The sequence below is a fragment of the Chroicocephalus ridibundus genome, chromosome 9, assembly GCF_963924245.1.
Source record: "Chroicocephalus ridibundus chromosome 9, bChrRid1.1, whole genome shotgun sequence".
NCBI classification, from domain to species: domain Eukaryota; kingdom Metazoa; phylum Chordata; class Aves; order Charadriiformes; family Laridae; genus Chroicocephalus; species Chroicocephalus ridibundus.
In genome coordinates this window covers 29628419-29640729 of record NC_086292.1, presented here as the reverse complement: position 1 = coordinate 29640729, position 12311 = coordinate 29628419, and the positions used below count along the sequence as shown (strand labels likewise).

Sequence of the window (12311 nt, the reverse complement as noted above, 5' to 3'; positions counted from 1 at the left end):
AAAAGATAAGCAGATTACCTGGGGATTTTCTTGGGAATCTGAGGTGGTGATGACTGACTTGCTATTTTCTGTTCTGAGCTCTCTGGAGACTTTTCCTGTGTTTCTTCTTTGTCTTTTGCTAGTGCATCAGCAATAGCAGACTCCACTCCACTCTTGTTTTGATGATCAGCCTTTGGTTCAGGTTGTGCCGGTTCACATCTATACATGAAAACAATCGACGGCTTCTCACTGGAGTCTGACTTTGCCTCACTGAACCAGTGATGACGTTGAACTGGTGGAGGGGGAAGCATATGTATAACAGTTCCATCAAGACCCACCAATTTTCCTTTCTCTCTTTCTTTCTCTTTGTCTTCCTCCTCATCAGTTTTTCTGCGGCGGAAGAAGCTCTTAAACGATATCCAGCGTTTGGGTTTTGCATCAGCAGCTCGGCGACCTTCTGAATGGAGGATGGACTCGGCCTCTGTTGACCTGGTAGGGCTGTTTGGTTTGGTCCAATTGCTGAAATGTCTTTGCAACAAGTTACTTGCATGATAGGGTGAAGAAGTGGACCGCGGAGGAGGAAACGGCGGTGCTTGCTCTGTTTTGGGACTTGTATTTGGGATAGCTCTCACTGGCTTTGGGGAGTGAGTGGCAACTGGCTGTGAAAGTGAATCTTTCTGCATTTTAATGGCAGCGTTTTCCGCCGTCTTGGATGACTCTATTTCAGACTGTGACGTAAACAGAGACTTGGGTCGTACCAGGGTGTTTTTATTAGCATCTGCATCCGGGGGTAAGGAATACAGTTCTTCTACACTACAAGACTTGGGTCCAGACTGAGGCGTTTCTGGAGGAGACTGCGGAGGCTGGATAGAAGCCACAATCTGTGAAAGCACCGTGCTCGCATTCTCTCTACCGCTGCTGCTGCCAACAGAAGCCTCTGGTGTTACGTCTATTTTTCCTGCAGGCTCTTGTGTTGTCTTTTGAACTCTTGATGGGGAGCTGTGGTCAGAACTATGACTTCTCTGTGGTGATATCTGACTTTTACTGAGACAGCTATTAAACTCTTGGACCTTTTGAGCCACAGAACCCAGCCTGCATTCAGAGCTATTAGTCACCCCCTTTGCTTGGGAAAATTCAGTGTGTTTACTTCCTATGGCTTCAGTCATTTTGCTTTCTGTTTCTATTTCTTCATATGTGTGGCTTATTACGCTAGTAGTTTTATCTTTGATGGATAGCTCTCCGCTGGTCCCTAGAAAACTTTTATAGATAGCCAGGTTATCATATGCATTTGGATTGATTACGATAGGAACTTTAATAGCATTTTTGGAACTCTTAGCATAAGTGGGCTCATCATGAATGATAATAGGAAAAGGGGGCATGCCAGCATTATTGTAGCTGTTGAATTTTATCTCCGATAAATTGGGAGACTTAACCGGGATAGTTTTTGAAGAAATGTTTGTAGCTGTAGGTGACGTAGGAGCTGACTTGTGGCTTGTCTTCCTGGGAGGAACAGAAGGTCCTGAGCTGTTAGAGATTAACTCCACCTTAGGTATCTTCTGTCTTGGACTAGTACTAGAAGTCCACACTTCTTGATATCTGATTGCACTGGATTTTTTCAGATTAGAATTTACTCGTATAGGTGATGCTGCAGAGGATGTAATAGGTGTGCCTGCAGTTACTGGTGAGCTTGGGTTAGATGTATTTTTGGTTTCTGAAGTTTCAGTCTGATTCTCCTTACATTCATTGGTCATGGCAGCTGATACATCTACTATGGTATATGGCTTGCAAACTGGTTGTTCCATATTCACCACCCTGTAAGGTTTAGCTTGCTCTTCCACAGGCACTAAATTTATAGTTACAGCTTGACCAGCAACATCTGAAGAACTTTTATTCTCTTGCTTATCAGTCTGTACGGCAATTTTGCCATCCTTCTCTTCCAGTCGAAGTGCAAGGACTGCCTTGTGAGTTTCCAGACTTTTCGTAACATTTCTGGGAGCTTTTGACACATCCTTCACTTGTTGATTATCACAAAGACTTTCATATTCTGGTTCAATCAATTTGAGGTCCTGAGGAGTACTAGGAGATAATCCTCCATTACAGAGCTTCTGTGAAGAACTGCTCGTTGTTCCAGACCGAGACTCTTCTGTCAAAGAAGAATCAGGAGATGTAGAATCAGAAGATACCATGCTCTGCATGCTCTCTTGCCCATAAAAAATCACAGTCTCTTCCCCATAACCATTTAAAATTTCATCATAACTGTCGTCATAATCTACTGCACAGATCCGCTGCAGAGACTTGTTTCTAAGGGGCACAGTATTCCATTTTTTGTCAACACAGAACTGAACAGGAGATAGGGTGTTAGCTCTAAAATTAGCAAAGCGAGGTTGGCCCCTCATACGAATTTCCATTGCTAGCAACTCTTCATCACTTTCATCCCAGCTCTCATGTTCTTCTTGCATGCTGCCAAAAAACGTATCATCCTCACTCTCATCTCCGCTAGAGAACTCTGGATAACAGAAACGTCCACCTTCATTACTTATTACTTCAGTGCTTCCACTCAGAATAACATGCTTACTGTGTGAATCCTTCATTCCACCCATCATGCAGCTTGGAGGAATCTTTCTTTCTAATGATCTTTTATAACAATTATTTATTCTTCCCAAGAAGGTTTCTCTTGAGTTCGTTTCGTTTCCAGTTAGCTGAGGTGTGGTATCCAAACCTGCAATCTCCTTCAAAACTTCTGTCAGTCCATTATTATTGTTACTTGGTATCTTACCTACACCCTCATTGTTGCCATAAGGCCTATGAACTTGGCTGTAACCTTCAATTTCATCCTCATTATTATTGTTCAGTGGTTTTTTGTTCAAGACACCTTTGTTTCGGTTCCAACCTGCAGGCACTGATTTATTCTCACAATGATCCGGTGTGCTCATTTCGCCGCATACACCCTGCCCATCTAATACCATCATGGTGGGTTTCACAGCTATTGTGGGTTTCTTTGCCACAGGTGGTCGGAAATTTCCTGTATTTCTCCCACGCTGGCTGTTACTTTGGTTTGCATTGGGTTTCAGATTTCCGTGTGAGAGGGTTTTTTTTTCAGATACTGGGGGTAACTGATGCAAGCTTTTGGGCTTGAAGCAGTTCTTACATTCACCAGGTTTCCAGACGTGTTCAGTGAAAGTGTTGCAAGCAGACATTTTCCCAGAGCTTTGCGCTTGATGCTGTGCTGTTCAGAGCATGGTAAGAATTTCATCCATATGTTTCCACTCCCTTCACTTAGTACGGCCACCGTTTGGAGCAGTGATCATTCTGAAACACAAAACAGAACGAGGATAAGAACGGGAGAAAAAACAGTTTGATCATTAAACTTAACATTTTCTACACTATGAACGACTCGGAATAAGCAAGTAGCCTTTTACTGATGTCTTAGTTCTTTTTACTTAAATTTACAGAACTACGTAACTGAAATGCAAAAAAAGTTGCAAATATTCTTCTCAGAGATAAAGAATTAAAACTTTGGTAGCTAGGCCCTGTATTTCTGAAAGCAGAGAAAGAAAGAGAGAAGTGGCAATGACTGAGGATTTAGAGTAATTCGCTTGACTAGTTCAGGACCATTGACCTTTAATGTGGCCCAATAGAACAAATGCTAGGAAGAGGATATAACAGGGAAGATTAGTGCACATTGTGTTCAACATAACTACTTAAACATGAGACAGGAAAGTAAGAGTATGTTTACTTCTCCTAAATGCAATTGAGATAATTTGTTTTAGCTTCGAATGTGAATGAGCTCAGCTTGAGTGACAAAATATGTTCAAGCAATTCCAAACTCTGCCCTTTTAGCCCTTTTTTTGTCAGAGTCAAAATGTAAGTGGATAGGTATTTTGGTTGAAGGGACAGGCTGGGCTGCAATCTTGGAAAAGTCAGACAAAAATGCTGGGGAAACTTTTCTAGAAAGTCACTGTTTCTTCTCCTTTAGCTTACAATAGTGGTAATAAACCATTCCTATATCCTCAAAACAAAGCTATGGATTTTTAGTCCCTGATTTATTTCACATGTAGCTTTTCTACCTACCCCACCCCCCCCAAATAACAATTGAAAAAGAATTGAAAATCTCTTTCAAAGAGAACCTTTTTATTTCCTGAAACGATCAGCCTTAAGTAAAAAACAAACACGAATCTGCTGTGTTTTATAGTCATTGGGGTATCCAGGATTTGAGAATTTAATGAATTAATGCCTGAAGATTTTAAGCCGCCTAAGCCAAATCCACAAGTCTGGTCTCTTCGTCACTGTTGCATAACTCAAATTATTGGAGTCATTTTACTGAGGTGAAAGAATCTGTATGTCCACTGCTACTTCTGTAAACACAGGCATCGAAAATCAATGATTTTATATTCTTACAGGCTTTGTGTGAAAATATACTTGCTGATCACATAGGCACCTTGAAAGGGTATTAATAAACCCATTCGGCTCAAGATGCAGCTCTCTATTGAGCCTGTGGTTAGGAACTCAGCAGCAGGACGGCTATGCTGGAATTCACCACGGGCACAACTGGTTTTCATCAGTGTAGCAAACAATAGAAACCATTAGTAAAACTGACACTTGCATGGATTTTTAGTCTCCTCACGTACTGCTCTGTGTTTTGGCAAAGGGCTGTCTTACGCTGGAAAACTCCAATATAGCAATCCTGTTCCAACACCAGATGGGGCTGAAGTCTAACTCTATTAGACTATCTTCAGACACATTCGTGGTATACCAGGGCTATCGGATTTCATATGCTGATTAAATATGTTTCCAGACAAAGCCTTTTGCCAAAAAGTCAGTGCCAAAAGCTTTCTCTATATGACGTAAGAGATAGAAAGTCTGCCAGACAGAGAGCTGCCCAAACTTTCAGCCTTTGTTTTTTATATATAGAGTCTGTATTTTTTTGATCTCTGCCAACGTTTGTCGCTTCCGCACTTTGCAAGCCGATATAGCGTAAGGAGAAAAATTACATTAAGAAATAATTCTCCTAAAATCAGAGTGTGTGAGAGAGAGAGAGAGTGCATGCACGCATACTAGAATTTTATACTCTGGATTAGCTCCTCCTTTTCGTGTATTTAACAAATAAAAAGAGTAAAGTTACACTAATGGGAATCTAAACTAAATGTTTTCTTGGAAAATATATTTCTCCCTTACCTAAAACCTCGGAACAAACAATTTAAACAAAAGGATTAGTGCATATGTGTGTGGTTTCTAAGATGTAACTGGGTGATATTATTTCTCTGAAATTGCATAAACTGCACGTGCTCTAGAATCCTGTGACAAACCAGACAGCTTTATGGCCTTCCAGGCTAAGCATTTTCTGCTAATAACGCTGGGGTAGAAATGAGAAAGCCATCTACTGCACACCTTCATGTGACTACATTTTTATGTTTTACCGCTGGCTGTACTCGCTCTCATTTGCTCAGATAGACTGATACTGATCAGTTTTCCTCTAACCCAAATGACTGCTATGAATTTGAACTACAGGAAACTTAGCAGAACACAACACAAGGCTGCAGTCGGGGTAAAAACTATGGCATGGTCATAGCTCTGTGCAAACATACATCCCACCTCCCAGGAGTACCACCTGCAGCAATTTAGCTTAAAAATAAAACATGTTTGACATATCTGCGTAAATGCAGACATGTAGCTTGTACACAGAAAAATACGTAAGTTGTGTATAGACTTTTTAAAAGATTTTTTGCTCTTCAGCACCTAATGGAAATGGTTTAATCACAACCACGCTCTCTCTAACATGATTTTTGACCCAGTCTGTGAAGCAGATGAGCCACTGACTTCTCAAGTTTGTAAACTACAGCTGGGTTTCCAATTGGCTTCGGCACATGCAGGATGAGCAGTTCCTGTAACGTGCTGTTACAGCTGCAGGCAGCGTCAAAAAGAGGAAATATGCACCTTCAAACAAGAGGAAATGTATCTTAAGAAAACAACTAAAAGAATTCCAACATTGTATTAATTTCATACTTTGAAATCAGAAGCACCCCTATACTATTACAAATTAAATTCATAGTGACCTTAATACATCTAAACAAGTATTTGCATTCCAAAAAAAATTCAGTTTCTTCATTTCTGTCCAACTAAAAGTGACTTTTCTGATGTCTTCCTCTCCCTTTAAAGAAAATACATTTACTGTTTCAGCTACAGATTCCCTGTTATTAGTGATAATTATAGTGAGAGTGATTATGAGGGAGAAGAGAAATTAAACGTTCTTTCAGTATTAAAAAATGTAAAATACTCTTCTCATATGCAGGCTATTGCTGCCATTGCTGTTAACAGCAGCTGCATCTTGGCAGGGGGCAGCAGAGACCATTGAAGGTAATGAAAATGTGCACAAATACAACGAGAAAAAAATATCCCGACATTGTTCATTTCAGAATTCTTACCCTACTCTCCGAAACAAAGAAGGTCAACAAGAGATCTGGGCAGTCACACATCAGATCTCTTAATAGTGATTAGGGATCTTTCCTTCTGTAACTTCCCTGTTTCCGTGACAGCCCAGGTACCTGCTAAGGAAGGAGAAGGTGTACTCTGCAGAGCTCCTGACTCTTCTGAAATGAGTAGTTTGGATGACAGAACTTACTTGAAGATACTTAATCGATGCAAAATCAAGGCAATAACAACCTCAGATGTTAAATACAGAACAGCGTTAGGCTTCTAAAGAAAGCATTAACAGTAAATACGTAATATCAACATTGTGCATTTCATCCCTGTATCTCAGAGCCTTTTACGTAAGTTGATAAACATAACTATTCACAATTTATACATGGAAACACTGCAGTGCAGTGACGCTAAGTAACTAAAATTCACCAAGTGAGTCAGTGACAGGAACAAGTATAGACAGACAAGTTCTGCTCCTAATGTGGTGCTGCAGCCAGCAGATCGTGATACTTCATTCACTAAATGGTTGAGTCAGCACAGACAGTTTATCAGCTTTAAAGGCCAAATCGCTCGTTGTGTAAATGAGAATAATGCTCCTCGTTTCAGCAGATACACAACTGCACGCAGGAGGGCTCAGTCTGGCCCTCTTATGTTGATATCAAACAAACAGAAAGGCAAAAGCGTATTTCACTTTCCAGGTCAGAGGGAGAAGATGCCAGATTGGGAGTTGCAGTGCGGAGATGAAATAATCGGCTGAGATACCCTCACGTCAGGAAACTGAACCTTGCATAGAAATGCAGAAGTATTTTTGTGGCTCTTATTTGTGGACATCATCTTTGTTGAGCACAGAGATAGTAATAAACATGCATTTCAGGCATTTTCCCTTTGTTCTAAGTAATTTCAGGCTGGCGGGTCTCCCTTAGATGCATGCTGGCTGAATCACAATGAAGGCCTTTCTCCAGTAATACTTTATACTAACATAATCCAATTAAAAGGAACTTAATTGGTGTGCAACATTCCCTACAATTTCAACATTTTAAAAATGAATAGTCTCAGTAAGTACCAGATGGTGACACGCACTAATTAATCAGGCCTGCTCAATGAATGAGCATATTAAAATGAATGCACCTATTAGACATGTGTTTTCAATGCTGTATGCTGCAAAAAAACTCCCCTTAAATGAATGCCTGCTATATTACTGAGCACTATGGACAAGTGTGCATTTCATCATTTGTAACTCTAACACTATCACTCTTTGGTCTCTTCTTAGATCACGAGATACTTGGTGCACATTTCCTTTTGTTTGCCCTCCTCCAGGGAAAAGGCATTTAGCTTTAGCATTGCTACTCGTGAAAACGGGCCTGCAATTTTTACGCTGCGGAATAAATTACTTTGATCAGCCAACTTATCAGACAACAGTCCAATAAATCGCTACTGAACAACCCATGAACCTCTCACCATTAACAGGCACGTCCTCAGACTGAAAAACTCAGCAATGGGAATCCAACCTAGGTCTCCTATACAGGAGTGCCCAAACACCACAAAACCACTACGGCTTTGTGGGTTTGTCTGAACCACTTACAGGGATCTGGTCAGTCACCGACCATCGTAAACAACGGTGTAAGTCTATCAGAACAAGAATAAAGTGGTGGTCATTCTTTGCCAGTATCTGATTTCGGTTTCTTTTAAACTTTAATATAATTGTAAACATTTTAAGAGAGTTTTTGGAAAAACTGAAGTGCTCCACATTGCTTCACACGTACGGTCCTGCTTCGGTGGCAATGGGCTGTAGAAAGGCTCCATCTCCCAGAGAGTGTCGAGACTTACTGATTCAGGGCCCCTGAACCATCTAAGCACAGATAACTGGGACCAAAACCAAATGTGATGTGCTAATTAGGGGGTTTTTGTCCTTCATGCTATTAAAAAAAAAAAATCCTCCTTAAATTTTTACATCATTTGTGCAACTTCAAAGGAAAGCAAAACCCCAAGTGAAGCTAACTGTTAACATCTGTTAGATACATGAAATATAACGTAGAGAGAAGAGCTTCACAGCCAGGGAATCATGGTCCCAGTTTGAAGGCATGTTGAGAAACACACTTGTTTACATTCAGTACCTGGAAGCACTGCGCTTTGAATAATCTTGCAGCACTTATTAATGACATGTGAATCAAGCAAGGGAAAATAAACAAAACGAAACAAAAAAAAGAAGATGCTGTATAGTACCACAGCAGAGTTTAGAAATAAAAGCTGAAGTATAACTTTGAAAAAACATGAGTAGTGCACTCCCGGATCTCGCAACACTTCACAAAGGTGAATGCGTGTTTTATAATATATATTTTTGTACAGGGGAACAGTGACTTACAATTTGGTGAAAGATGAAGAAATAGACTGTGACTTTTAAGTGAGATACCCTGTTCAGTCACAGCACTTACTTCACATGAGGTATGCTGGGAAAGAATGTGAAATTGAGTAGTGACAAATGGCATTATGGACTGCCACAATTTTATTCCCAAAGTGGACTAATGTTCACCAAATATTGGATCGTTGTTGTAACAAGCCAGAACTGTGACTATGGCAGATAGCACAGATGGAAATTTCCATTATGCTAGGCATTATCATTTCTGTCAAAAAAAGAAAACTTCTGTCTTGTTGCAGATAGTTTTTTCTTTTTTCCTTCCAGTGAGAACCGAGTGCCCTGGTAACTGTCCAAGGCCATAAAACAACGGTTCTGCAGAAAATGCAATGAATGTGCAGTGGATATTGAGGAGGCAATGACCTAGACTAAAAAGTGGACAACTTACTTTAGAACCGCTCTTCAACACCCTGGTACGACGCTGCTGGGATACAAGGGGTACAACGGATGGAAGGCACGACAGAATCACTTCTACCTGAGGTACTGAAAACCCCCTAGCTGTAAACTTGCTGCAAGACAGTATGAAACAATCAGGAAAAAAAACTTCCATCTATTTCTGGTTTTAACCTCCCACGCTATATTTTCCCTTGTTTAAAAAGAGTTTAAATTACATAAATAGTTCATAAAACCGAGTGAAGGAAACCCTTGAATGTTTTTTCTACCTAAACCCTATAAGAATAAAACATGATAGAAATAACCAATGAACTGGAGCAAAAACCTGCCTAGGGCTAGGCAATCTGTAATGCCTCAGAAGAAAGCAGGCATTTCTTCACAATTTACCTAACCCAAGTAGATAATGCCACAGAACAGGGAAAAGGCAAGAAATATCCTCAGGATCTGCCCAGGTAATCTGATGAGATTCTGCATCATCACATTGAGAACACAAATAACAATAATAAGGACAAGCTCTCATCTCACATTTGGTGTTGAGGTCCAGTAGACCAGCCAAGGCAGGTATTTGAATACAAACTCTTCTGAGTTCCAATAATAAGAGATTCTTAACTGCAGAAAACTATTAAAATTATATATTTTTTTTCCTTTTGGAAAAAATCATCATGTAGCATTAATAAAACTTAAATTTATAACGGCCATTCAGACATATATATGATATTACAATGATAATTCAGACAATGCTGCACATTCTTTAGGGATACTTTTAATTGCACAGAAAATTAGCTTTCATTTTTTACTTTTTTAAAAGAAAAACCCAGTAAGATAAGTCAGACTTATTAATAGTTTGTTTACCTCGATTCCTAAAAAGGGCTGTGTACAACATTCCAAGACCTAGCAGCGAATTAAGGGTAAGTGCATCAGCTGACAGGAACGAGCGTGATAATGATAATTAAAAAAAAAATCCTCAATTTCAGTGCATTTAAATTTGTCCCAACTCTGTTTAGCAAAATTATGAGAATTAAGCCCTTCACAGCATATTCAAAATGCACTGGTATGACTATACCTTGACCAATCTAATTATCTTCAATTTACCTTTCCTGGGCTTAACTTGAAATCCTGCCCTTTGACCTTTTTTGCCCATTATTTGTGCGCATGAAAACATCTAGAAGAATAACCTTTACTAAACCTCTCCAGAACGTATTCACCATAAACAACAATGAAATAACTGAAAAACACCGTACTGCTTCTACAGTTACAAAACCCCGTAATGGTTGTGGTTATCCTTCTGCTGAGCACAGCTTGAGAAAGAAAACACTGTGTATCATCACTGTATTATTGAATCCATCAATTCTGCAACTTCAGTTCACTTAAAACTCCCTCCCTTGGACTACTGCAACCTCTGGCTCCAAAGATCTTTACCCTGAACGCCTGATGCAGCAAAACCCACAACTGCCAAAACTATATCAGTTTCAGTTTTGCAAAGTAACTTGTGGATAGCAAAATACAAAACAGCAGTAGAAAGGACGTGAAGGATCTTACTAAAAAGTAGCCAAAGACAAACCAACCACAGCAGTATCAGGAGCAGACAACTTCTGCGAGAACGAGTGGATTGCAGGCAGCGCAAGAGGTCAGCTATAATACAGAAGATAAAAAACACTGCAGAGAAGCCAGTTGATTACTCTCCATCAGTCTCAACCCCCTCCCCAAGATCCTTATGAGTTATTAAATAAAGACATGAGAGAATTAAGTTTAAAAATAAACCGCTATCAGCCATTGTAAGAAATGAGACATCAAAAATAACTGATAAATTAAGAGCAGCAACACAGTAGGGCTGGACAGTGTAAAGCCATGAGCTGTGGAGAAACTGGAGAACTGGGTGGCTGAGCTACACGTAAGACTATGTGGCCCCTTAGCATCGGAGCCAGTCCAGCAAGGAGCTAAGCACAGTATGAATGGGACATGCTTTTTATCATGACTTCTGGGAAGGAAACTTGCTCTTCTTCCTACCAAACAATGAAAAAAATGGGCAAAAGAGAAATGGCACAATTTTATTTGAAGTTTTTAAGAAATTCTCACAAATTACTAATTGCAGGACATTCAAATGGTGCCACAGAATACGCAAGACAACCAGCAGATTACATGCGTTGAGTGTAAGAAAATCAATGACATGATTTACTGAATATTATGTTCAGTTCTATTTATGACATCGCAGGAAGAAATGCAGCATAAAACAACCACAAAAATATTTTAAGGGATGAAAAGCTTTCCATATTAAGTGAAACAAAAAGATTAGGATAGTTTAGTTCAGAATTGAGACAAAATAATATTATATTAAATGATCCATCACATAAAGAAGATAGACTGGGTGTTCCCATTTAGTGCCTCTCTCAAAAAAAAAAAAAAAAAAAGCAACAAACCCAATGCAGCATATTTTTAACGCAATAAAAAGAAAATTATTCCATATGAAATGCTTCCTGCAACAAGCTGGCACTGAGATCAAGAGGTCAGCTGGATTCAGAAGACAATTAAACATTTATACATAGGACGAGACACTGGCAGTTGTATTAGGTGGGGTAAATCCAAAGCTTACAATTTCAGTGCTTAAACAAAGCATTCACTATTTGAGTTGAGAAGAAAATTTGCTCATCAGCCGATTATTCCTTTATTGTCCATTTGGGAGGTTTGGGCAGCGTGAAGGATGGGGTCACTGCTGGAGTCGGGTGCCAGCCGGTAGCCAGCACTGTTTCACCGCAGCACGCTTCCCGGGACCATGCCGCCTGCAGGGTACCTGTCTCCTGACATCCCACACCGCTTCCCAGTTTCTTCACAGATCCCACTTCACCAGATCTGAGGCACTGAAGAACCATGGAATACAAGACGTTGTCTTAAAGATTCCTGGTCTATACTCTTCCATCCAACCTGTACTATGTCCCTCTTCCACCTCTCCACGGCATGTCCCTTTTGTTTAAGATTTCACCTATATAAGCCTTCCTTTGGCAAGGCCCTTCTCAAAATTCATCTCTTTGATCATGCCATGATTCAGTTTTTTCCTTTTTATGAGATCCTACTCTTTACTTTCCGTGTTTTTAGTTTAACACAGCAAAATAAC

At 39.9% G+C, this 12311-nt stretch overlaps 1 protein-coding gene across 6 annotated transcripts in view; it reads right to left on the bottom strand.

Moving 5' to 3' along the window:
* PEAK1 (pseudopodium enriched atypical kinase 1) overlaps positions 1 to 12311 on the bottom strand; it is a 120933-nt gene that overhangs the window by 35157 nt on the left and 73465 nt on the right. For all 6 annotated transcript variants that reach the window (XM_063345427.1, XM_063345424.1, XM_063345430.1 and 3 more), the window contains one exon: positions 19 to 3288. In XM_063345427.1, the coding sequence (XP_063201497.1) occupies positions 19 to 3176 (3158 nt within the window). In that variant the 5' untranslated portion in view covers positions 3177 to 3288. The remainder of the gene's footprint in view (positions 1 to 18; positions 3289 to 12311) is intronic.